Genomic DNA, 27622 nt, shown 5'->3' with positions numbered 1-27622 from the left:
TATGTTAAAGGTCCACCACAAAAATGTTGGTGAACTCTGTCGGCCCAGTGTGGGGAAGTGACAGATTCATGATTTCTGGCGCACGATCTTAGTGAATCGCCACACCCAAGATTATACATAGAAATAGCAATTTTGGTGCAGTTTCCGACTTTCTAAGTAAACGTGCCCCTGTGTCTACAATGCATGGTCACCATTTTAGACAAACCATAAGAAACATTCAATAGAGAAAATGGTAACTCCCAATACATTTTACACTTACCTGCTGGCATGGTGACTGTAAAGGCTTTAGACTGGGGGCCCTGTCCTCTTCGATTGGCTGCCCGTATTTTGAAAATGTAACGTTCACCAGGCTGCAGACCATCAACTATGGCAGAAGTAGCTGTTCCTGAATATGGTATGGATTTACCTCCAAATGGCTTCATTGCAGGAGCGTAAGACACAATATATTCTGTGGAAATTTTAGCAAAATATATGATGCACCACATTGTACTAGATGGTATTGTCTCAAATATTTTTACACCTTAAAATTCCAACATGTCAATCTAATTGCAAAACCCAGCGGAGCTCTGGTATGAAAATACAATACTATCCAGCAGCAAAGAGCAATCCAGTGTCTGTACCAGCAGGTGAAAAATGTATCAAATGTATCTGAGCTATGCTGAGGCATTGGATTATTTGCCTGAAGTCACACATTCTTCTAATGCTCAGACAATCCTTTATAAGTAAAACATTCAGAACCATGACATAACAGATTAAGCATTCATTCTACTTACTCCTAAAATTGGTATGAAAGCCCTGAATCTGGTCCACTCACTAATGTCAGTCTTAAAGGAAATTTACCATCAGGGGTCTACTAACTGAGGTAGATCTGATGGTAGATTCCTGTTTCTATAGTTTTTCCTACAATATATTTAGCTAACACTTTTACCTAGTTTGACTAGAATATTTATCTTCGTAAAATGCAAACAAGCTTTAAAAGCTACTGGGGCATATCCGACCAGTGGAAGCTAAGGCTCTTGGTCTGCCTACCATTGTCTCCTTGCGCGTCCCCACCGTGCTTGTATGCAGACAAAGATTGGTTACTAGCCTTTAAAGGTAATTTGCATATTACAAAGTTAAAGATTTTAGACAGTTAGACTAGGTATTAGCAAACTATAGTGTAGGGAAGACTATAGAAACAGAAATCTACCAACAGATGAACGCCAGTAAGTAGATATCTGATGTTAAATTTCCTTTAAATGAAAGCTGCCATCAAAATCCATCACGATAAACCTGGGCATTTACTAATAGATCCAAGCACAGTGACTGTGTTAATCTTCTTATGTTTGTCATCCATGTGCTAGTTTCTTCTAAAGTCAACTTTTAAAAAAATGCTAATGAGCCTGAAGGGCTCTTGAGGGTGTAACCTGAGCCCATCCATGCTTCATATTCACAGTCTATCACAGTGTGTAAAGAGCACTTCCCCCTCCTGCTGTGTGCTGCCACTTCCTCTGCTGTTGTGAGATTACATCAGGCAGAGGGAGTGCAGAGCAGGACCAGAGGGAGGAGGGCAAAACAGTGTTACAGCTTGTGCAGCTTCAGCAGGGAGGGGATCTGGTAATGCCGCCCAGAGCTCTTCAGGCTCATAAACATTATTTTAAAAGTTGATTTTAAAAGAAAGGTGGCAATGAGTAACAAATATAAGAAGATTACCACAGTCACAGAACCAGTATCTATGAGTAAGGATCCCTGGTTTATCATGCTTGATGTTGATGGTAGATTTCCTTTAAGCTATGTTATAGCACAGCTGATTTTTTAATTGAAATGTTCGCAATTTATTGTTATTTGCAAAAAATCTACTTAGTGTTTTTGTTGTCTTCAAACTTTTTTTGCCATGTTTTCATGAAGCTATTTATTGTCTATTTGTAAATATGATATGCAATAAAAACAAAACATAATGATGCTATGGATGTGTCATGTTTAGTGTTTTAAATTTTTGGGAGGGATTTTTTTAAAAATGCAGAAATGGAATTTTTCCACTATATAGCTATTTGGAATGACTGCAAACATGCCACCGTGTCAGATCTTACAGAAACTGTATTGGTTACTGAATATTTGAGAAATGAAACTTCAGTTTGTACCAATAGAACAAAAAATTGTTAATCCACCTTTTATTTTTCCAGCACTGTCATTGAGTTCGTCCCACATGACCCTCACAGATGTAGGTTTTCCTTTTAATGGTTCTACATAAAGGTTCTCAGGTGCACTTGTTGGAGCTTTGAAAATAAAATACAGTAAGCAAATTATAGTGAGCAATCTGAAACATATTTTACTTTTGCACACTATTTCTGTATGTACAGTACATAAGTATATATAATAATAATAAAATTACATGTACCTGATTCAGGAGTCCTTTGAAAAACTGAAGAACTCCAGTGTCCTTCTTGTTCTCCTTGAGAAATCCGGACAGAAAATTCATACATGGCATCAGGATTTAGTTTGTCAATCAAGGCACGTCTTGTGTTTATTTTCTTGTAGTCCCAGCGTGCGGATTCTCCCTTTTCGCGATATCGAACAGTATAATGTCTGTGAAATGGTAGTCTGTTAGAAACTGTTGCCTTTTAGAGGAGAGAAACCTTTTTTGGCAGAAAACAATTGATTATAAACAAAAGTAGCAGAGTACAAATGTACAGTAATACAGTAAGCTCAAGGTATAGTCTATAGCATTGGTGGCGAACCTATGGCACAGGTGCAAGAGGTGGCACTCAGAGCCCTTTTTGCAGGCAATTTTTGCAGGCCATTGTCCAAGGACAGAGTTCACCAAACACCGAATCTTCCTGCAGTCCTAGGCAACTTAAGAGATGCTGCTCGCAGAGCTATTTTAAAGCTACACTTTATTGGATGTTTGAAACTGCGGGGATAGCAAGAAGGTGCTGAGAAAACTGCATTCTCTTTGGAGGTCCTCCTGCTAGACCCACCATTCTTCCTGCACGGAGAGACCCTGGAGAGAAGCTACAATGATAATCTGAATTTGCCCTCTTCTGTCAACTGTATTAGTGGCCTCGGGGCGCCGATATAATTGAAAGATGTGGAAGAAAAAGAAGCAATAAGTTACTGCTAAAAAGGACATGCTGGTTGTAGTTTGGGCACTCGGGCTATAAAAGGTTCTCCATCACTGGCCTATAGGATTAGAATTCACCTACCGCACTACTATAGCAATAGAAAATGGTGAAAGCGGATAATAAAATGAAACTTTTAATAATATCAATTAAAACCACATTATATATATTAAGTTAAAACCTGATATACTACAAATTCGTAGTTCAATGGCTACTGGAGAATACACACACAGCAAAGAAACCATTTATGCAAATGTGCAAATAGAAAGGCAAAAAAAAAGGTAAGATCTTACCAATCCACAATATTGAGAGCAATGTTGGTTATGGGGTATAGAAAGATCATCCAGGTCAGGAAAAGGATAATGGCATTGCACCTGGCACACCCTATTGCTAACTTACCTCTGACCCCCAGAAATTAGCTCCCTCCCTAACAAGAGCAGTCCCAAGGCTGTCCCAAGAGAGGGCTACACACAGGGGCCCCAGAGCTTCAGAGGGGCCCACCCACCATGATCTATTACTTTACCGCGGGCCGGTCCCACTACCTCCCCTGAATGTAGGCCGCATAGGAGCTGGGCGGAGAGGTAGTGGGACGGGCCCCCTGCCCTACCCACCTCACATGTGACCTGCCCCAAGCTACCCACCTCTCCTGTGAAGCGGCGCGTGCCGCGCCTCGCGTCAGGCCCGGCCTTCGCGCTCCGAGTCCTCACGGCCTGCACACCTCGCGTCCGGCCTGCACAACTCGTGCCTGGCCGGCCTGTGTGCCTCATGTCCGGCCTGGCGTGCTGTCCACCTTCTCCTGTGCAGTCTCCTTCCTGAGCTTCCCACCACGTTCCTACCGGGGTGAGTATAATTGCAACATATGTAAATGCATGTATATGTGTTTGTGTGTAAATGTGCTGTATATTTTTTTGTGTATATATGCTGTATATTTGTGCTTAGGTTTGTATATATATGCTGTATATTTGTGCTTAGGTGTGTATATATGCTGTATATTTGTGTGTATGTTCTTTATACTGGATGTGTGTGTGTATATATGCTGTATATCTGTGCGTATGTGTTGTATATACTGGATGCGTGTGTATATATGCTGTATGTCTGTGCGTATGTGTTGTATATACTGGATGCGTGTGTATATATGCTGTATGTCTGTGCGTATGTGTTGTATATACTGGATGCGTGTGTATATATGCTGTATGTCTGTGCGTATGTGTTGTATATACTGGATGCGTGTGTATATATGCTGTATGTCTGTGCGTATGTGTTGTATATACTGGATGCGTGTGTATATATGCTGTATGTTTGTGCGTATGTGTTGTATATACTGGATGCGTGTGTATATATGCTGTATGTTTGTGCGTATGTGTTGTATATACTGGATGCGTGTGTATATATGCTGTATGTTTGTGCGTATGTGTTGTATATACTGGATGCGTGTGTATATATGCTGTATGTTTGTGCGTATGTGTTGTATATACTGGATGCGTGTGTATATATGCTGTATGTTTGTGCGTATGTGTTGTATATACTGGATGCGTGTGTATATATGCTGTATGTTTGTGCGTATGTGTTGTATATACTGGATGCGTGTGTATATATGCTGTATGTTTGTGCGTATGTGTTGTATATACTGGATGCATGTGTATATCTGTGCGTATGTGCTGTGTGTATATATTGGATGTGTAGAGTTCACTGTTAAGGGGCCCACTGAGGCTCTATCGCCCAGGGGCCCACTGAAACCTGGAGCCGGCCCTGGCTACACACCCTAATGTGCCCTAGAGATCAAAACATCACACAGCAGTTCCAGGACCATACATCATGGTCCTTTCATCAGGGGATTTCGGTTATATGAGCCCTCATTGAGATGCCCTATTGGACCCTGAAGCCTGAAACATATAGGGAAGCAACCATTTGCTTATGGCTATATGTATTTATGGGTTGGCAGCATCTAGTCTCCACCCCTATCCATCCCTATCCACCCCTGTCAACATAAATAGGTGGACTCATTTTAGGATGCAATCTACCAATCACATAGAAGGTACCATCTTCTAGTGATGTCGGCAGAAAAGTATAATCAGAGTATATACACCAGAATGGTGTCTGGTGTACACTCACCTGCATGACACCATGCCAATACTCATAATGGACACCTGGAATGCCGGATGCTTCCCCGAAACTAACATGTCCCTTCCAGGCAGATGGCCGAACCCATAACTTAATTTCCAGCCAGGTAGTCACAGCGATGTGTACAGAGGCAGCGCTGGAGCCGTCTCAGGTGAGTAACGAGGCAACCAGATGCTGACCTCAATATGCCACATGATAAAAGGTGATTGAAGATAAAGTAAAGTAAGAGAGAAAACTGCAAAAAGTTAAACAGGTATTAGTGGCTACACTTAAGGTTAACCTACCAACTCCATCAGCACTATAGTTTTCATTAAACAATGCCAATTGTGATAAATGCCTCTACAGTACTAAAAAACACTTTTGTCATAGGAATTGCTTTACGGGTGACTATGTACAGGATATATTCGAAAAACATTTAGCTAGAGCGCAATACATCATATCAATAATAACTTAGGAAGCTCAAAGTCACATGAACAAGCTGACAAACTTATAAGAGGAAAAACGATACAAGATATCCTAGATGAAACAAGAAAAAGACATCCTCATTTAGGCTGAGGAGACAGGTGCTATCACATTGGAAAAACCAAATCACTACTCAGAAACCTGATAGCATTCGTATTGCCGTCATGGTATTTATTTTGCGAGACAACAGGGTATCACAGTTATGAGTAATATCAACTAAATGGGCCCCCTTCCATCTATGTAATTCAAGTTTCCTTTTACCAATATATTCTAGTCCACAGCTCTATAAATAACTCCACAATATCTACAATTCATAAATGAATGAATAGTGTGTCTTTGACCTGCAACATTATAGGTTAAACTCTTACACATAGACGGTCATGAAGGGAGTGCCCCCTTCTGTAGGTTATCTGGAGAGTCTCTTCTATCACACCTCCCACTTCTGGATTCATGCTAAAAACCAAAAGAAGTTGCATTGAACGGTTTGTAGCTCCTTATCGCCTTTGACACCGAGCTGCAGGGACCATTGAAATCCTTAGACCCCTTGGTAGTTTCCAAGACTCTGAACATCCCACCATGAGGTTATCTGATTTAATTTAAATTAATTTCAAGGCTTTATTGAGCCGCTTTCAATACTACATAAAAATATGCTGTGTAATGTTTTTGCATAAAATGCTTTATTTTACTAAGCCACTACTGAGTGTTGAGACCAGTGGAACGAAAAACAGCTATAACAGTCAAATAACTAGATAGAAATTATCTGTATGAATATACAGTCCTATAGTAAGAACAAGATAACCTATAGCATTACAATTCACCTACCACACTACAAAATAGCAGATTTACTAATCCTTTCAACAGTGTAAAATTGTACCAATAAATGTAAAGGAAATCTACCATAAAAATCAAGCAAGATAAGCCAGGGACACTAACTCATAGATCCAGGTGCTGACTGTGGTAATCTTCTTATATTTTTTATCCATGGCCCCCTACCTTCTAAAATCAACTATTATAATTATATGAGTGAGCCTGAAGGGATTTGGTGGGTGTTTCCAGTGCTGTAGCTTCACAGGGTGTTACAATGATCAGAAAAAGGTCTCCCCTGCACATCTTTCTGCTGCTAGATTACACTAGCAGTGGGAGGAGGAAGAGAGCAGGGCGTTGAATGATACATGTTCCACTCATTGAATCTGTAGCACTGTGGGGACTTAATTGGAAAAAAAAAATGATTTTAGAAGGAGGGAGGCCATTGATAAAAAAAAATATAAGAAGCTTACCACACTCATGGTGCCTGGATCTTTAAGTGAGTGTCCCTGGTTTGATAGGGTGGATTTTGATGGTAGAGCTTAATTAAAGATGCAACAAATGTATCAAGTCATTCTGGATGATCAATTTAATGCACAAAATTATATTGCATTTAGCTAGGTTACTTCCTCAATAAGTACTTAAGTACTGAAACTACTGTAATCTTTACAGGAATGATTTTGTCATATGAAGAAAATATGCCGCCACAGAGCCGGGCTCACTCTCTGCCCCCCCCCCCCCCCCTATTATACAACTGCAATAAATTAATTGTTGAGAAAAAAAATTAAGAATAAATCACAGAACTTAAAAGTGAACCTACCACCACGATTCTACCTATAAAGGTAGATCGGGTGGTAGGTGGATGAATGGGACGTGAGGATTAGCCCTTTTTTGGACTAATCCTCACGTTCCGGCTATCTTTTAGAAAACTTTAATCCTAGGATATGTAAATTTTTTTAAACGGCTACTGGGGCATGGAGTAGTCGGACATGAGGCTACACGTCGCGGCTACTCCACGCCCCAGTAGCCTCTTTTCTCCGCCTACCATTTAATCTTCGTCCGAGCCCCTGGCGTTCTGCGCATGCCGTCGGCTGTAGCTCCGGGGCCGGAGCTACTGCGTATGCGCAGAACGCCGCAGAAGCCAGGGGACTCGGACGTTGATTAAATGGTAGGTTGAGAAAAGAGGCTACTGGGGCGTGGAGTAGCCGTGACTTGTAGCCTCATGTCCGGCTACTCCATGCCCCAGTAGCCTCTTAAAAAAATTTACATATCCCAGGATTAAAGTTTTCTAAAAGATAGCCGGGACGTGAGGATTAGCCCAAAAAAGGGCTATCCTCATGCCCTATTCATCCACCTACCACCCGATCTACCTTTATAGGTAGAATCGTGGTGGTATGTTCCCTTTAAAGGCATTGTCCCATTAAATAGATTAAGGACATATGCACACAGAGAAAATCGTCCAAGTTCCAGCCGACAGCAATGAAACGGCATCAATGGCCGTTTTTTTAACAGAGCATTTGGCTGATGTGTTAAAAATTTTAGCATGTCCTCATTAGAATTGTTTTTCTAAGGTTATGAGGGTACAAGACTGCAGCAAAACGATCATGAAAAAGGGACAGTTTTTGCAACGTTTGCGTGTAAAAAGCCTAATTCCCTCTTCATAGGAGATTGATTGTATAAGGGTCTTGCCAAGGGAAACTCCAGTTATTGGGAAAGCCCCACATCCTCCCTGTGAATAAGGCTCAGGTTTATACACACCATTTATATGAGGCTTTTATGAAAACGTATCAACATACATCTTAGAACCAACTTATTAGGATGCCATTTATCAAACTGTCTGTTAGTTATGAGGGAAAAAGTTAAGGTGAACACGGCCCCAACTTCTAATGAACTTTGCGGTTCAGGTCCGTTCAACACTACTGACAGAATAAAATCAGATTTCTAGCAATTAAAACATTCATATAATATGACTTAGAATGGACACACTAAAATAACAAAAGGAAGCTCACCTCATCCTAGCCTCTCCAGATCATGCACTACATGAGTTCTAGGGCAGTTCTGCAGCATCTAAGTCTAAGCAGCAGAGGAGCATTTCAAATTGCTATGTTCGCATTGTAAGTCCTATTACATAAATGTATTCATTTTTGAAAAACTGCTCTAACTTAAAGAAGATACCCAGACTAAGTCCCTAAGAATGTAATAAAAGACCTAAAAATGCATTTGGTTTTAATAATAAATCTTTAAAATAAATGCAGACTTACCTGTTTGAGTCTATCTTTGGGGACTTTTCATACATTGGATCCACCCATGTAACAAGCACAGATTGGGAAGACAATACTCTGGCACCCAATTCCTTAGGCTCCATGAGAAAATTTTTCTCTGCAATAAAATTACATATTAATTATCAACTTGGGGTTTTTTGCATTGTAAAATACATGTATTGCAATTGTATTTAGCATCTAAAAATGTTGGTTTTAACTATTTAAACCAGGGCTACTAATAGATCCAGGCAACTTGAGGTAACCTTCCTATATTTTTTATCCATGGCCTCTTTCATTTTATAATAAACTTTTACATTTATGCTACTCCACCAGAAGTGTTACCCCAGCCCCTCCATATTGTAAGGGCACTTACCCCCTCCCACTTTGTGCTCTCTGCTGATGAGATTAGCGCATAAGCATAATTTAAAAGTTGATTTTAGAAATAAGAAGGCCCTTGAAATAAGAAGGCCCTGAGTGCTTGGATCTATGAGGGTCTCTTGTTTATCATGATGAATTTCAATGGTTTTCCTTTAAAGGGTTTTTTACTCTTTGGAAAAACTGGTAAATGCAGTGTAAATATTAGTATGAATTAATTTTTATAGGATCAAACATTAAAATCTCATGTCACATTTTCTTCATGTATGTCAATTAAGTAACAAAAACACAAAAGTTATTAAAATATCATAAAAAGGAAACACATACCTTTTTTAATGAGATACTCAAATTTTGAAATTTCCTGTAAAGGTTTGCTATGAGAATTTTTTTTTTTATATTTTATTTTTTTTATTGAGGGTTTTTATTCAAGCTTTTTTATTTTAAAATGGACAGTTACAAAAAAAAAACTGACCCCCTTATCTTGACAGACAAAAGAAGAGCACCAAATCAAATCGCAGACCAAAATGACCTTTTATTATTAGTAGAGGTGTAGAAGGAAAGGAAGGGGCACACAGTTAGATTTAAAGCTTGTAGATAGGGAATGGCATAAGCTACCAATCTCACAAGAGTACTGGATTAATAGTATGTACTAAATGAAGCCAACAGGAAGGCACTTTTCATGTTTGGACACTAAACCAGTAGCAATCCTGAAGTTCCTTAAACTTTTAAAATCTAGATATTCTAATTTTTATACATCTTTTTTTTCCTGACAAACCAGTAAACCAAACCAGTGGACATCAGTCTTTGCTGAATGCAATAACCAAACTGCATGAAGGGCATGAAGGTCCCATGGTATTAAGAGGTGGGACACAGGTTCTGCTGAACAAGTTGTTGGGGGATGCATGATGGATATTAGGTTTTCAGTGTACCATGAACATCATTGCTTGGCCTAGCGCACACTTTGTTGCCCAATGTCACTGCTCAGCATGTTTTGTTCAAAGTGCCCTGCTCCCTTCGTGACACTGACCAAGAGAAGGTGTAATGGATTCCATGAACTGCCCATTTGTATATAAATCAATTAAGGTTTCTCTGCGATAATGTCATGCATTTTTACAATAGTGATTGATTCTTATGATGCAGGGTTTTTAACCTCAAGGAAATACACTCACTGGCCACTTTATTAGGTACACCTGTCCAACTGCTCGTTAACACTTAATTTCTAATCAGCCAATCACATGGCGGCAACTCAGTGCATTTAGGCATGTAGACATGGTCAAGACAATCTCCTGCAGTTCAAACTGAGCATCAGTATGGGGAAGAAAGGTGATTTGAGTGCCTTTACACGTGGCTTGGTTGTTGGTGCCAGAAGGGCTGGTCTGAGTATTTCAGAAACTGCTGATCTACTGGGATTTTCATGCACAACCATCTCTAGGGTTTACAGAGAATGGTCCGAAAAAGAAAAAACATCCAGTGAGCGGCAGTTCTGTGGGCGGAAATGCCTTGTTGATGCCAGAGGTCAGAGGAGAATGGGCAGACTGGTTCGAGCTGATAGAAAGGCAACAGTGACTCAAATCGCCACCCGTTACAACCAAGGTAGGCAGAAGAGCATCTCTGAATGCACATACGTCGAACTTTGAGGCAGATGGGCTACAGCAGCAGAAAACCACACCGGGTGCCACTCCTTTCAGCTAAGAACAGGAAACTGAGGCTACAATTTGCACAAGCTCACCAAAATTGGACAGTAGAAGATTGGAAAAACGTTGCCTGGTCTGACGAGTCTCGATTTCTGCTGCGACATTTGGATGGTAGGGTCAGAATTTGGCGTCAACAACATGAAAGCATGGATCCATCCTGCCTTGTATCAACGGTTCAGGCTGGTGGTGGTGTCATGGTGTGGGGAATATTTTCTTGGCACTCTTTGGGCCCCTTGGTACCAATTGAGCATCATGGCAACGCCACAGCCTACCTGAGTATTGTTGCTGACCATGTCCATCCCTTTATGACCACAATGTACCCAACATCTGATGGCTACTTTCAGCAGGATAATGCGCCATGTCATAAAGCTGGAATCATCTCAGACTGGTTTCTTGAACATGACAATGAGTTCACTATACTCAAATGGCCTCCACAGTCACCAGATCTCAATCCAGTAGAGCATCTTTGGGATGTGGTGGAACGGGAGATTCGCATCATGGATGTGCAGCCGACAAATCTGCGGCAACTGTGTGATGCCATCATGTCAATATGGACCAAAATCTCTGATTTTGTTGAATCTATGCCACGAAGAATTGAGGCAGTTCTGAAGGCAAAAGGGGGTCCAACCCGTTACTAGCATGGTGTACCTAATAAAGTGGCCGGTGAGTGTATGTTTATATTTTATATGTGAATAGCAAATTGACAGGTTACCTTTAAAAAGGTATTATTCATTTATTTCTCCATATCCTCTTAAAATGACCAAAATGAAACTTGATTTAACTAATTGATACAATATGATATTATTTGACATTTATGTACATTCTTTGGATCTTATGAATATCACTTTTACATATTGATGACACATCCATAGAATGGGGTATCAGTATCAGATTAGTGGGAATCTGACACTAGGACCCCAACCAATAAGCTGATAGCAGAGCACAAAGCATGAATAGAAAGTACAGCTCAGATCACCAGGAACTGCAGCTCTTTAGCTAAATAGGAGTTCCAGTGGGAGGCGCTACACAGAGAATGGAGCTGACTTCTAGCTCTCATCACTGTGTGTCCGTATTGCTGAATGGCACTGTGGCATGGACCCCAATCGATTTAATATTGATGACCTATCAGTATATAAAATGTTTATAACCCCTTTATTCACACTATAACATTTTTGTGATTTATACAATGTTTTAATATACTTAAAATGTTCATGTTGCTTATTGCTGATTTGTATTGCTGAATTGTTAAGAGGAAGACAGTTTGGCATGGGCTACAAGTCTTGTTATGGGTTTTATATGGCTTCTTATGGCCTGATAAATTTTAATTTTTAAAGGCAACATACTGTATGTTTGGACTGAAAGATGGTACATCCAGGATGGACTGGTGATATGGAGGCCTATTAATAGCAAACTGCAGTAATTAAGAGTAAGAGCCAGTTCATACAGAGTACACTCAAAGCACCAAATACCAAAACAACAGCACAAATCACCCCAGAAATAATAAATGCCACAGTCCAGCAATATTTACCACCCCAGAAGCAAAAATACTTACGGTAATTCAGACAATTACTAATAAAGACCCAAGATCAGGAATAAAAAGAGACCTCCGAGCATATGATGCAATTGAGACACCAGAGCAGATAATAATTATGTAGACTCCATAGTATACAAAACACATAAACACATAGGTAAACTAAACTCTGATCAGTCACTATTCACTATTCTGTGAGTGTTCACAAATCAGAAGTTTAAAGATAAGGGTTAACTGACGAGTCATTGGACAGCTTTTTTGCTTGATATTACACCAGTTGAGAATTTCTTTGGAAGATGTGTATGCCTTAAATAGGTACAATGCAATAATAATAATATGTTAGCGCAGATGACTATGGAGTATATGGTATACATACATAAGGAAATAGATATAATGCAATAGTACAGTAACAGTAACATGATCATGAACAGAACACACTGAATATATTTTATATCAAATTCAGTAAGTTTCCAGCATAGTAAGGAAATTAAACATATTTTCACCACATGTCTATCATTTCTTTTTTCAGTAATCCTCCACATTTTCGTCCTTCAGTTTAGCAAGTTCTGTGTTTAATTCTGCAGCCCTGGTGCCACTGTTTGGCTGGTTATCAAAGTAAGCAATCTTCATACCTGGAATTTTAAGCTTTGTAACAGCTGCCCGATATACTGGCTGGCTTTTTCCTTGGGGATTCATTGACTGAAGAGAGACCACATGTACTGACTCCGATGCTGCATGGAAAAGATTCAAGAACTTTAGTAGTGTAATCACAGCTGAAAAAGAGAACCAGTGCTACAGAACTTTCATCATGGATACATGTATTTTGTTACCTTCGTCTCAGAAAGTGTTTCATCAATTTTATTACAGGCTCCTACATAGAGCCAATTGTATTATGATGGTCTCATCATAATTTACAACCAATCTAAATACAGTAACCGAGCATGACATTTTATTAACTTTTAAAAGTGTGAGCCATTTACAAATGGAAATATTTCCTTGTCATAGAGTGGAAAAAAAGAGAAAATAAATATTAGGCTTTGTCTGTTTTAACTTTATTATTTCCCATTTCATTTTTTCAAGACTTATGTTACTGTTCTCTCAGTTGTATTTTATCCTGTTGCTACTTAGGCCTCATGCACACAAACTTTTGCTCGCCCGGGCCATAGGGAGAAGAGCTTAAATCTGGAAGCAGGAGAAAGAAGGGGTAAGCGCTCCTCACCCATCCCCTCTCCATTGAAAGCAAAGCAGTGGGTACTGTAATACTGCAAAATATAGGACATGTCCTATATTTTTCCATGCAGCTGCCTGAACGTGTGCATACCACAACTTGACCAGGTGCCATAGACATCTATGGGGGCTGTGATGTGTGCAGCCATATTAAAAGCCCCCATACATTCGTCTGCATGGGGACTTAGTTGTAGCCAGACCTTTCTAAAAGATTGGATAGAAATAATCCTCCGTGGTGCCAAGCACTCATGAATTTGGAAAATGGTTTCTTCTTTATTGTAGGCCAACAGTGTACAGATCTCCTTGTTTCCCTTTACGCCCCTAGTTAGTTAGAGGAACTGTCTGAGGTTCTGAAATCACTTCCCAATGGTAAATATCCAGGTCCAGATGGTTTAACATACCTGTACTACCAGACTTTTCAACTATTTCTATCTCCTTTATCTACTTACCCTATGTAAAACTTTTCTTAACGCTATATTGATCAAACAGGAAATGTCCCGTTCCCAATTTAACTTAATCCCTAAACCTTATAGGGACCCACTGGATTGCTTGAATTACCAGCCTATAGCATTATTGAATGCAGATTATAAGATTTTTACAAAGATCCACTGGATGAGTCCAACGGACTCATGATGATTTTAACATTCTGATTGCTGACAGCACTCACATATGTGGTGCCTTTGTCTGTTCTCTTGTATTTCTTTCTGTCAACCACAAGATTAAGAGGGAGATTTATCTTTTCTCTGTTTAATTTTCTTGTCCATCTAGTTTCTTCCAGAAGGTAGACTCCACTAAAGCAGGTTTCTCAAAACATGCACCTCAGACTACAATAAACAGCTAGAACAGTTATTAAAAGTGTCTGCAATGAAGCTTTATTGTTAATCCTGGTACTGATGACAATCCAACATTTTTAAAATCCGATTGTCATAGAAAACAAAAATAATTTTGTCTGGGGTTACAATTTTAAAGTATACAGTTCCGACTTACATACAAGTTCAACTTAAGAACAAACCTATGTAACCCGGGGACTGCCTGTAAATGGGAACATTCATACAAAGTACATTCCATAAATCCACATCAGGAAAGACATTACTGTAGACCACCAGTAACCTTCTCCTACATGTTATTACCAATTTAAGGTGAATTAATTAGGGCAAAACACATCTGTTCTTCACATGAACTTTTCTCCAATTCTTCTGATAAGATTTGTCATAGATTATATGTTCAGGGATACAACAGGAATAAAATTCAAAGGACTTTAAACACATTGATATCACAACCCAGACATAATTTCCCACAAAAGGAACATACTACACAACATGAAACACAGGAACCTCTAGTAACCATTAGTACAATGTACCATGACAAATACAAAGACATTGCACAGATTGTAAAACTCTACATCCCCATACTTTTACAAGATTATACATTAGCAGAGATCCTGAAGGATGGTGTCAGATTTGTGTCTAAAAATACTTCCTTTCATAGCCAAAATTCTTTCTCCAAACCTATTTGTTTCCCACTCGACATCCAAAAGTTGGTTAAAAAATAGGGGCAGCTTTAAATGTGGATTTTCCTGCTGTAATTTATGTAAGTATATCTTGAAAACCATCTAATTTTTCTTCCCCAGTCAGCACAAAAACATATTCCATTAGAAAACACTGATTATGTAGTTTATTTAGCTACCTGTACCACATACAACATGCAGTACATAGGTTGCAGTATACATAAAATAAAAAAGAGAATATCGGAACTCTACAAAGATGCAATCCCTAAACAGGACCTTACTCTCAGTCAAAGCATGTCAGGTTCATTTTTCTTTGATGCTAAAGATGAAAGCATGACATTATATGTTTTTTTTCCATATTATGTTATCATGATTTCATTGTCTATACCAAAAGAGGCGGGGTCAATAACCTTAACACTGATTTTATGCTACGACTAAGGACCGCAATGGTCCAAAACGCGCTAGACCTATGTGACGTTTTGTACATGAAAAAACTATTTGGTTTGGATGCTTGTTTGGAGTTTTCCCTTTGGAACTTTCTTCAAATACTTGAGGCTGATTCCCACACTGCTCTCAGTGCATCAACTCCATCCTATGGTACACCGATTCTAAGGGAGGTGAGCTGAACTCTATTACTTTATTTTCTACACTTATACACATTAATACAGATTTTGTTAACATACAGTAAACTATAAATAGCGTACATAATTACATTAAATGGATGTCACATTGAGAGGCAGAGAAGTCATACGTAAAAACTTGGGGCTAAAAAGTTTAACTTCAGTTTTGGCCTGGTCCTAGAATTAAGGGATGCTTGAAATCCATATAATGTGTTCTGCCTATCACAGAGTCTATTTAGTTTTACTTGGTTCCTATAGTATATACTTGCATAAGTTATCTATGGCCTACCTCGTTGCTTGTTGTCTTCATTACGAACAACTGGTCTTACTGTAACGTAGTTAACTCCTCTTGTAGTTTCACCTAGGTTGGAAGAATGGACCCGAAATCTACGAACAGTTCTCATTCCTGCTGTTTGGTTTAGTGGTGATTGAACATCAGCGTTGCGAGCTCGTACTCGAAATTTTCTGCTTGGATACTTCCTTTCTTAAAAAACACAAAATTAAGCATACATGAAAATTGAGGAAACACTGGCCATTTTTAGGATGCAGTCATACAATATAAAGTAATGTAAAACTGTTTTAAATTGTATCAGTTAGCTCTGCTATAATTTACTTATCCAGTTTTATATGAACTTCCGTAGTGCTTATTTATCACACTGAAGAGTGTTTTATAAGTTAGACCCCATGCACATGACCATATGGGGGGTGGCAGTGATATGATCGCACAATTTGCAGCCATATCACAGCCCCCATAGAGATCGATGGCCCCCGGTTGTGGTGCGATGAGCTCAGTGTCTCACCACACCATAACCGAGCCACTTGTCTTTCTACGGAAAGGGGATGGTTGAGGAGCACTCAACGCTACTCCCTCTCCTCCTAGCCTTGTGCATGAAGCCAGTGTAATTGAATTAATTCCCTTTATTGTTTAATTAAAAACAATGAAATTAATCTTAAACTAGAAAGTATCATACAGATCCTGCTAAGACTTCAGTACACTACCGAATCAAAAACAAAAGTATAATATTCAAATTTTGAAGCCTTGGATCACCAATTATTCTCAAGAGGTGCCAAACTGCCAAAATCACTTCAATCATCCAATAATAATTCATTTAACAAGATAACACACTGCTATAACCTTCCTAGCCTCAGTTCTTGTCATGACTTAATTGAGAGACTGGGCAAAGTCAGGTTATTAAGAAAGAAGCAATATGGAAACCACTGGTATCCAAAATTTGCATAAAATGTCCCTACATTAATGAAATAATCTTTATATTCCACAAACTGTTTGGGATAATAGCAGAATTCACTGTAGTCCCAAGTAAATTTATGTAACCTTATAAAATATAACTTGAAAGTAGCTCAATATAACAAGTGATCAAGGAGTTGGTCATCCATAACAATGCCTGAGTCAGTCTGTACATTTTGGATTAAATATTAAGTATTAGGTAACAATTTATTTGTAATAAATTTGCAGCAGTTCCATAGGAGCCTTCAAAGATAGAGTTTGGAGTGGGGACCAAACAATGAGCATGGCTTTTGTGAACCAGCGAGGGAAATACATGCACTCTTGGTTTCTTCCTTTAGGTCACAAGACAATTGCTTTGGATCCAAGATCCTCATGATAACCATCAACTCAGCATTTTACCGGCAAGCCGCAAGTAGGTTTTGCTGCCAGTATGAGAAATTAATGTTTTTTTAGCTACCTCAAAAGAAATGAAAATACCACATTTATAATCCATATGAAACATTTTCATTCTCCAAACATCTGTAATAAAAACAAGGGTCTCCAATATATTCAAAGGCATAGTTATATTTCTCCATGTTTATTTTACCAATTCTTAGGAAGATGAGAACTATGTAAAAGTACTAAGCTGCCAACCTCAAAATATTTGAGGATTTGGGAGCAAGCTTTAGCATGTCTTACAGTTTAAACCCCAAGCTACATTCTTTTACAGATGGTTAAACCCAGTTGACTGGATAGAACATACCAGGACTGCTATTTAAGTTATGGCTCAGGTGAAGAGCTAGATGATTTATGCGACTACCATATGTTTCCAAGATTTTCTATGAGACCAACATTATGTATTTAGAATGTTTAAAGTAAATCCACCAGTAGTTGTGACCAGGTAAGACTACAGATTGAGTTAGATTGAAGTGCTACTATTATCAGCAGTGCTGTGAAAAATGCATTTATATTCCCGTATTGTAGCTGGACTTAAAGCATACTAGTGCACTTGTGCATGAGATCTCTTCACTAGATATATTCTGCTGTTTTTTTATGAAGAAGGCCTGTTAATATACAGCTTTAATAAACAAATAATCCTTGATAATTGAAAGAAGTCTAAAGTCCCCTTGGCAGTGCCGTTCCAGCGATTTTTTTCCTTGAGTACCTTGTAGTATACTGAACCTGAGTGCCCTGTACCCCACCCCAATGTTATAATTACTGTTTTAACACTGGTAAAGGTTTATTATTATGTGCAATAACTAATACAGTACCCTGTTTACTCTAAATAGTTTTTTCATAAAATGTATTAAAAGTGTGGAATGAAGCAAATGCAACCTGTCCCGTAAATTTACACTTAAAAAGTTGAGTGAAATTCCATTATTTTTAAGGATGTTCACTCCACTGCCACATGTCACCCAAAATGAACTAACATAATTTTAGTTTTGATTATGTAACAAGCATTCAAACTCCCATCAAGCCTTGCATGCTGGGAACAGGAAAAGATCAGCATTTATAGCATAGTAAGGCATAATCAGTTCAAGGTAAGGAAAGGTAAAGCATTTTATGTAGATTTACCATGTGAAATGTTCAAAAGCAGAGCTTTCGTGTAAAACACAACTATATGTTCACTGGTTTTACAGCACACATGTCTCCAGTTATGAATTTTCTATAGTAAAATACAGCTATAGTCACATATGTTACAGTCCCACAAAATCCACGTATTTTGTAATGTAAAGAAAATAAATTGCTGTTCTTTACAAGCTCTGAATGGATAACTAACACATCTTTCTCATAGATCCATTACCTAAAGATCAGAAATTTCTCATCGGAAGGGACATCACATTACAAGTACATGCAAAAGACCCACCTTTTACTCAGAAAATGTACTCTAGGATAAAGGGGGGTTTCTAACCATTTAGTCTTCTTCCCTATACATTGGGGGCATAATTGCTAGGATCCCCACAATCTTAAGAATGTGGCTCCCCAAGTGCTCCTGGGTACTCAACATAAATGTGTATACAAACCTCTATGAGACTTCTGGGATAACTATCTTCTGCATTCCCATTGAAGTAACAGGGGATGAGTGCATATGGTAGGAAAACACCTTAACTTGTTGTGAAGTACAGATATCAAAATAAAAAATGATATGCATGTATTATATAATCTATATCCTAAATTTTCCCATACAGATATAAATCACTATAATTAAAAGTAAAACAAAGTCATGTGGTAACAAAGCAGACCGTTTTTATACATTAAGTATAAGGTAAGAATTAAGACCCTCGCAATTACCTGCTAAAGCTTGGAAAGTAACATTTCCACAATTGTAACTTTGCCTTAGGCTCATTAAGTCTGCACAAAGGCATATGATCCTGAATTGAAGTCCTAAGGAGGCATCAACATAATTTCTGCTATTACATTCTAATCCAAAGACCCAATACTTTTCCTGTTAAAAGGCAAATAATTGATATGATTTATGTAATGAAAAGTTCTACAATTTTCCAATGTACTTTCTTTATCAATTCTCCACGGGATAGAACTCTGTCCACGGTCTTATGATGGACACACAGGTGCACAAAGCTATTAGTATCCCATTATTACTTTTTGCAATAACTTTGCGTGCATGTCCATCAAAAGATCACGGACAGATTTCTATCCATCGGAAGTAATCCTAGAAGCTTTTTATAGCAGAACAGCAAGCAGAGATCTAGAAAACTATTGGAAGATTGTATAACTTTTCCTTATACAAACAATATCAATTCTTTGCTGAAAGAGGACAACCCCTTTAAGGTTTTTTGATCCCCATATAAGGACATGCTAGCAGTTTATTGGCTCCAGAACGGGTGTCCTTCTATGTCGAGTGCATGGTTGTCTGGAGCATGGATGCACAAGGCTGCGGCTACTTGTTATAGCCATAACCTCCAGATTTAGCAGAGCCTATGTTGATGCCATGGGCAGATCAGGTGACCACTCCCCTAAGCAAATTAACATATTATTAAATTTTTTTTTTTTAGAAAAAAGCATTCTTTACCAAAGTATAAAAAAACACAAGCTCTGCCTCACCGTAAACTGGGTGGGCAGATTCCAGGTGGTAGATTTCTTTAAGTACATATCTACAGTAGGGTCCCATTTATCCCATAGTAGGGTGCATGAACCCTTAGCATTGGAACAAAGTATACTTATCCCTTTCATATAACTGGAATTTAGTGCATTGGTTGTCCACAATATAATAAACCTGGACAAAAAATTGTAGCAAAAACTTCAATAGATGCGATACCAGACAAAATACATGGACAACTGTTTTCGGAAGAAAGCAACCATGTTTTTCTAGCCTTGGACAACACTTTAACGCCATTAACTAACTACTGCTATGGTATCAGTCTGAGAAAATACCATGGATCAATTTGATAGTAGTTTAAATGTAGATTGAAGAAAAAATTCACTACTATGAAGTGTGGAATTTTCCAACATGCAAAATTGCTCAGTAGAAATAACTCTTTAGTCGCCATACTGCCATGATGGGAAATCCTGTATTGGAATAGGTTTAAAGCAAAACATTCACATGAAAAGCAGACAAGTATTTTATTTCAGCTTGTATTAAATATCAGCATGAGTTTCCGGTATGAACTTTTTCCCCATAAATTAGAAAGTAAGGGTAATAATGACCATATGAAAGAAGTTACAGAGCTTTTACCAGTGCTAAACCAGTCATCCTGATTGCTGGGCTCTATTACATTCCAATACACTGGCTATCCACCTAGGAAGCCTCGCTTAGAAACGTTTTGTGGTCATATTGCTCTATTGATATATGAGGCAATTATAATCTCAAGGCAAAACCATGAAATAAAACATTTCAGAAGATGTAATCCCAAAGTTACAGGAGCATATGTTTCCTATCATCCCGTTGCTACTATGGCCTCATTGATCCTCTAGCTAGAGTTAATATACTATTATCATTTAGCATTAATCTTATAATATGTTCCTGCATTCTATGTAGCATAATAAAATACATATAGTAGTCAATAAAATGCCTTGTTCTTAACCAGCTATGCCAAAAGTTTATACAGCAAGTGTGTCAACCAGACGATATGCTAAATTGCAACCCATTCTGCACAAATGCAGTTCAGCTATTTGTTGAGAAGCTAATGTCTCCAAACCACAGATCTTATTTGGAAACATGGACCATCATAAAATTAAATGCTCGTCCAAAAATGTAACTATTTTTTATTACTTAAGCTTACTGTTGCAAAATGATCAGTAGTGATGATGGTGTCGCACCCCCTCAAAGGGAACCTGTCATCAGGAAGGTCATTTTTACATGATGACTGGTTCTAAAAGCCCACGACATGTTGATTTGAAATATACGTTTGTAGTACATCTGAATAATTCCACTGCTTTTGAATATTTTTTTTTACATTACCAGCCTCCTGCCAGCAGTGTGTGGGGAATCCTGGGGGGGGTTCATATGGCACAAGTCGTCTTCTTAGCAATTTTCCCACCCCTCATTATAACTCATTCCCTTGGCGTGAGAGGTTCCCTTTAACCCGTTTATTACAGTATGCGATTTGCACATTGCAATAGATAATGTGTAAAATCCTCATATACTGCCATTCGGTAGTATGGCAGTATATGGTAAGATTAATCACACAACCTAGGGCAGTGGTGGCGAACCTATGGCACGGGTGCCAGAGGCGGCACTCGGAGCCCTTTATGTGGGCACCCGGGCCATCGCCCCAGCACACCAGACAGGACTCTAAGAATCTTCCTCTAGTTCCAAGCAACTTAAAAGATGCTCCTTTCAGTGATATTTTGATACTTACTTCGCTACCTGGGACTGTAGGAAGAGGGAGAATGAGTAGACAGGCCTGAATTATCTTTGGAGGACCTCCTGCTGGCCCCACAATTCTCTGTGTACAGAGGGACACTGGAAAGAAGCTACAATGATGAAAATGTTCCATCTTTCTACTGTGTTGCTGTCCTCAGGAGGCTAATATGATTGAAAATTGTTGAACAGGGAGCAACATGTTACTGCTTTAATTTTTGGATGGCACCTCGCGATAAGTAAGGGGGGTTTTGGGTTGCAGTTTGGGCACTCGGCCGCTAAAAGGTTCGCCATCACTGACCTAGGGTTAAAGTACCCTATGGGGTCTGAAAAGTAGTAAAAAAAATAAATTAAAACAGTTTTTAAAAAATGTAATTGAAAAAAAAAAAATTCAAATCTCCTTTTCCCTAGAACTGATATAAATATAAATAAAAAGTAAAAATTATAAACATGTTAGGTATTACCACATCCCAAAATGTCAGATCAAAATATAATAATGGTTATTCCCGGTGTTTAAACCAAAATTGAAAATGCCACTTTTTTGCCATTTTGAAAAACATAAAAAAATCATTAAATGTGATCAAAAGGCCTTACAGTACTCAAAAAGGTAGTATTGAAAACATCATCAAAACTCACAAAAAATGACACCACCAACAGCTCTGTACACTGAAGTATGAAAAAGTTATTAGCGCCAGAAGATGACAAAATGAAGAATGAAGGGTTTTTTTGTGCAGGAGGTTTTAATTTTTGTAAATGTATGAAAACATAAAATATAAAACCTATATAAATGTAGTGTCCCAGTGATCGCACCGACCCAAAGAATAAAGTAGTAAAGAATGTAATTTGGGGCGCACAGGGTAAGAAATAAAATACAAGCACATTTTTTTCCTGATTCACAGTACATGGCATGGAATATTAAATAGGGTCACTATGAAGTGCAATTTGTTACTCAGAAAACAACAACAGAGAACTTGTGGACTTGCACAAGTCTGATTCATTCTTTGGTGCAATTTACCAATAACATATCAACCCAAGATTAAAAGCGAAAGCTGGTAAGAGGACATCAACATCCAGATTGAAATGAGTACTATATTTCCACTCAACAAGATTAATGTTTGCATATACACATAGGAACAACGACCTTAATTTTTGGAGACATGTCCTGTGATCTGGCAAAACTAAAATTGAACTGTTTGGCCATGATGACCATTGTTACATTTGGAGGAAAAATTAAGAAGCCTGTTAAACACGGAGGTGGAGGGAATGGGCAATTCACAAAATAAGTGGTATCATGAACAGTATGGGGCACATTTACTTACCCGGTTTGGAGGAGATCCGAAAGTGCATTGTCCGATGACAATGCACTGTGCCGCGATTCACTTACATCGTGCGCCCAACTTGCTAAATGTGTTGCTTCCCTGATCAGGTCCGCCGGAGTTCACCATCTTCCTCCTGGTGCATGTAAGTGCTTGGCTTGCGACACAATTTTAAGTTAAATCCCGCCTTTTGTCTGAATCAGTCGGATCATCAGAATATCTGAAATTTGTGCAGTCCGCGGACCCTTAGTAAATGAGCCCCTAAGTGTCAATTCTTTTTTTTTTTTTTTCTTTATTTTGTTTTTACAAAATACACACTATATAATTCCAATGTTAAAGCTAAACAAAAGGTAAACAACAATTGCATTTCAATTGTTGCATATCATACACATTTCATACAATGTTCACTGCACCGTGTAAGAGGTAGAAGATGTAAGAAGAAAGAAGGAAAAGAAGGGAGTAAAAGATTAAAGAAAAACAGAAGAAAAAGGATAAAATTATAATTAACTCTCTGGTGTCACCATCAAATATGAGAGAGATTTTAGGCAGTATTCCTATCATAACCTGGGCATGATTTCCACAATTCGCCAAAATAATTAATCTTTATAATACCTTGTTCCCCAAGGCATTTTTCAATTCTCCATGTGGAATTAACTAAAGAAATCATTTCAGTAATAGTTGGGTTGATTTCATCCTTCCATTTTCTAACAAGTATAACTCAATTCTGAAGCAACATCACAAGACTTCAGCCAGTTAGTTAAAATTCGGGTGCAAATGGACAAAGCCTCGAAACATACTGCCAAACTGGTTAAATGGCTTAAGGATGACAAAGTCAATGTTTCAGAGTGCCCATCACAAAGTCCTCATCTCAATCCTTTTGAGATAAGGTGGCTACAAACATGGCTTAGTTACTCCAGTTTTGGGATGGGCTCAAATTCCTACCAACATTGTTGAGAAGCTTGAGGAAAGATTTCCAAAAAGTCATACAATTTAAGGGCAATGGTACCAAATGTTAATGAAATGTATGTAAACTTTTGACTTTCTGTAATCTAATAAAAATGCCTTAAAAATTAACCCACTCATTATTCTGGCATGTGCAAATATAAATAATTTTGGTAATCCTAATTGACCTACTATGGTAAGGTTTGTCTTTATATGTGTCTTTATATAGTGTATGTAAACTCTGATTTCAACTGTATATACACAGACGTACCTCGCTATATACACCAAGATATAAATCACTATACTTTAATATACCTTTCTATATACACATACAGTGGGTACAGAAAATATTCAAACCCCTTAAATGTTTCATTGCTTTGTTTCGCTGCAGCCAATTGTTAAAATTAAAAAAAGGTTTTTTTTCTTTTTTGTTTTTTAATCAATCTTTATAATTTTTTCTCCACATTTAATAAAATTATTCAAATATACATTTAAAGAATAAGAATACATTTTTCCTTACAGGCAAGGTACACACAGAGGTAACCCCCCCCCCCCCCCCCCCAATAAGACACCCCTTTTCTTCTTGCTCCTTTCACAACATTAACAAAATACACTTTTATGATCTTTTTTCCATTAAACCAGGAGCAACCCCCTCCCCCCCCCAAAAAAAAAAAATATATATAATGTAATCTCTGCACCCCATCTTGACAGAAAAAAATACAGAAATGTAGATATTTTTGAAAAAATATTAATCAAGAAAAACTGAAGTGTCACAGGGTCATTGTTTTGTTGGAAAGTGAGCCTGTGGCCTAATCTGAGGTCCAGGGAACTGTGGAAGAGGTTTTCATCCAGGATATCTCAGTACTTGGCCACATTCATCTTTCTTTCAATTGCAACCTGTTGTCCTGTCCCTGCAGCTGAAAAACACCCCAATAGCATGAAGCTATATTTCACTGTTGGGATTGTATTTGGCAGGTAATGGGCAGTTCCTGGTTTTCTCCACACGTACCACTTAACACCAAAAAGTTCAAATATTTTTCTCATCAGACCAGAGACTCTTATTTCTCATAGTTTGGGAGAACTGCATGTGTTTTTTCATGTGTCTGAGGAGAGGCTTCTGTCAGCTCACTCACTCCATACTGCATCTCTGGAGCTCAGCCACAGTAATCTCAGGATTGTTCTCTACCTCTCTCACCAAGGCTCTTCTCCAACGATTCCTTAGTTTGGCTGGACAGTCAGGTCGAGGAAGTTGTGGTCATCCCAAAATTCTTCCATTTGAGGAATATGGAGCCCACTATGCTCTTAGGTACCTTGAGTGCTGCAGAAATTTTTATTTAATTTTGGCCAGATCTGTGCTTTGCCACAATTCTGTCTCTGAGCTCTTTGGGCAGTTCCTTAGACCTCATGATTTTTATGTGCTCTGACATGCACTCAAACTGTGAGGTCTTGAATAGACAGATATGGGCCTTTCCTAATTAAGTATAATCAGTTTAATTAAATACATCTGGACTCCAATGAAGGAGTAGAACTGTCTCAAGGAAGATCAGAAGGAAATGGACAGCATGTGAGTTAAATTAGGAAGGATGTCACTGCAAAGGGTCTGAATAACCATGTGATATTTAGTTTTTTCTTATTTAATAAATTTGTATAAATATTTTTACATTTCTGGTTTTGTCTGCCAATATGGTGTGCAGATTGTACATTAATCAGTAAAAAAAAACTTTTTTGATCTTCCCAATTGGCTGCAATGATACAAAGAGTGAAACATTTAAATTTAAATACTTTTCGTGCACTATACAATCAAATATATATTAACACACACACCTATCTATATATACATACAAACACAGGTTATAAATGTATAAACTAACCTGCCATGGCAACTGCTGAAGAAAATAAGTTCTGATTGAATAGATTAAAAACAAAAACAAATAGCTTGAATGCACAGTATCAATCCCATAAGGCATGTCATTTCACAGTTTGTACAAACCTTCTTTAAAACCATAAAATTAACAATCCACTAAATCCAGGTTAGTCCCAGCCACATGTAATCTTATCAAGTCCTTATCAAGTTCATGAGTACTATTAGAAACCATGTTTGGTACTTACTTAAAGTATATAGAAGTTTTAGACATCCCCAGTTTAACACGTCTCTCAGGAAATGTAATAGCTAATTTCTTGTATAACCCAAGAGAAGGTAGAATGGATGATTAAACTGAATAAAGTTCCAGGACAAGCACATAGTATGAAAACATTTCTTCAACCCTATTAAGCTATTTTTTTATAATGTTGGACATGATGGTGGACAAATCGACCAATGTGTGGCTTGTTTTATTAATGAACCAATTCAATTTCTAAGTAAATCAGGTCTGAAGAATCAGTCAGTAGATCAGTTGGTAGATATAATCATATATAAAGTATGCTTTATTTTGCAGGGAACACAGTCGATCCTTTTTTTTAAAATTCTTTTTATTACGTTTGTAATATACCATATATACTCAAGTATAAGTCGAGCTACCTAGTTTTACGACAAGAAACTGGGAAACCTTATTGACTCGAATATAAGCCTAGTATGGGATATGCCGGATCACCTCTTTAATGAAATAAAATAAATAAAATATCCGCAGCAGCCCCAACAATTAGTAAAATGTCCACATAGCCCCCCCCCCGTTGGTAAAATGTCCATAGCTGCACTGCCTTAAAAAAAAATAAACCTAGTACTCTCTACCCGCATCCTTCCCCGCAGCAAATCTTTGGTTATCTGGCAGCACGGGCAGATGAACATCTATGTGATCAGCCGCATCATAGTGTGTGCGCAGCCAGATCGCATATAGGTGCATCTGCCCATGCTGACAACTTTCTTTGTGAGAATATAGGACGCTGGAAGTGAGTGCTAATGGATCATTTAAGTTTTATACACTCCATTATAAGCCAAGTGGGGCTTTTCAGCACAATAATCATGCTAAAAAACTCAGCTTATACTTTAGTATACACGGTACATTATAATAAAAAGCATAACAACAAAATGAAATAATGTACATACATGAACAAACTTACATGTCATGTAAAAAGTCTATTCTTCACAAAGCTTCTATCCACATAAATACCTCACTTAACACCTCCTTCACCTTTCAATAATTTATAAATATGGGAAAAAAAACATAATTTTTTTCTATTTCTTGAAAGACCCTAGGTTTGCAAACCAAATCCTCTCATGCTGTATAGGTTTGTTGTACTAGTGTCTTAGTTACTATGAGCCTCAAGCCCAGCAAAGACCTTATCCTCATATCTTATTACTATTCCACTGCATTTTGTGAAACAAAAAAAAGAAGTCACCCCATCAGCATCACTTCATTTCACTTTGTCAGCCAGCAACTTAGTACCAGCAGCCATTTCAGTGTTAATAATGCTGCACCACACCAAAAATCTATCTGTGAATGGTGAATAATTTTGTTACAAATAACTTTCCCAGTATGTGACATTATATACAATTTCAAAGGGTCACCATTGGTCCAAAACTCATATGTCTTACCTAACAATAACCAGCTAGTCAATGAGATAACTATCTACGTGCAAAATGTCGAAATTACGCTTCTCTGTCCAATCTTATTTCAATA

General features: G+C 38.1%; 1 protein-coding gene across 1 annotated transcript in view; it reads right to left on the bottom strand.

Moving 5' to 3' along the window:
- Window positions 1-27622, bottom strand: part of FNDC1 (fibronectin type III domain containing 1) — a 142189-nt gene that overhangs the window by 78069 nt on the left and 36498 nt on the right. Inside the window, exons 2-7 of the mRNA XM_072141208.1 lie at window positions 15990-16184; window positions 12979-13077; window positions 8747-8864; window positions 2378-2565; window positions 2148-2255; window positions 260-448 (exon numbers count right to left, since the gene is read on the bottom strand). Of these exons, the coding sequence (XP_071997309.1) occupies window positions 260-448; window positions 2148-2255; window positions 2378-2565; window positions 8747-8864; window positions 12979-13077; window positions 15990-16184 (897 nt within the window). The remainder of the gene's footprint in view (window positions 1-259; window positions 449-2147; window positions 2256-2377; window positions 2566-8746; window positions 8865-12978; window positions 13078-15989; window positions 16185-27622) is intronic.

The sequence above is a fragment of the Engystomops pustulosus genome, chromosome 3 (genome assembly GCF_040894005.1).
Source record: "Engystomops pustulosus chromosome 3, aEngPut4.maternal, whole genome shotgun sequence".
Lineage (NCBI taxonomy): Eukaryota > Metazoa > Chordata > Amphibia > Anura > Leptodactylidae > Engystomops > Engystomops pustulosus.
Note: the sequence above shows the minus strand (reverse complement) of the source record. Positions and strands in the feature narration are given on the sequence as shown.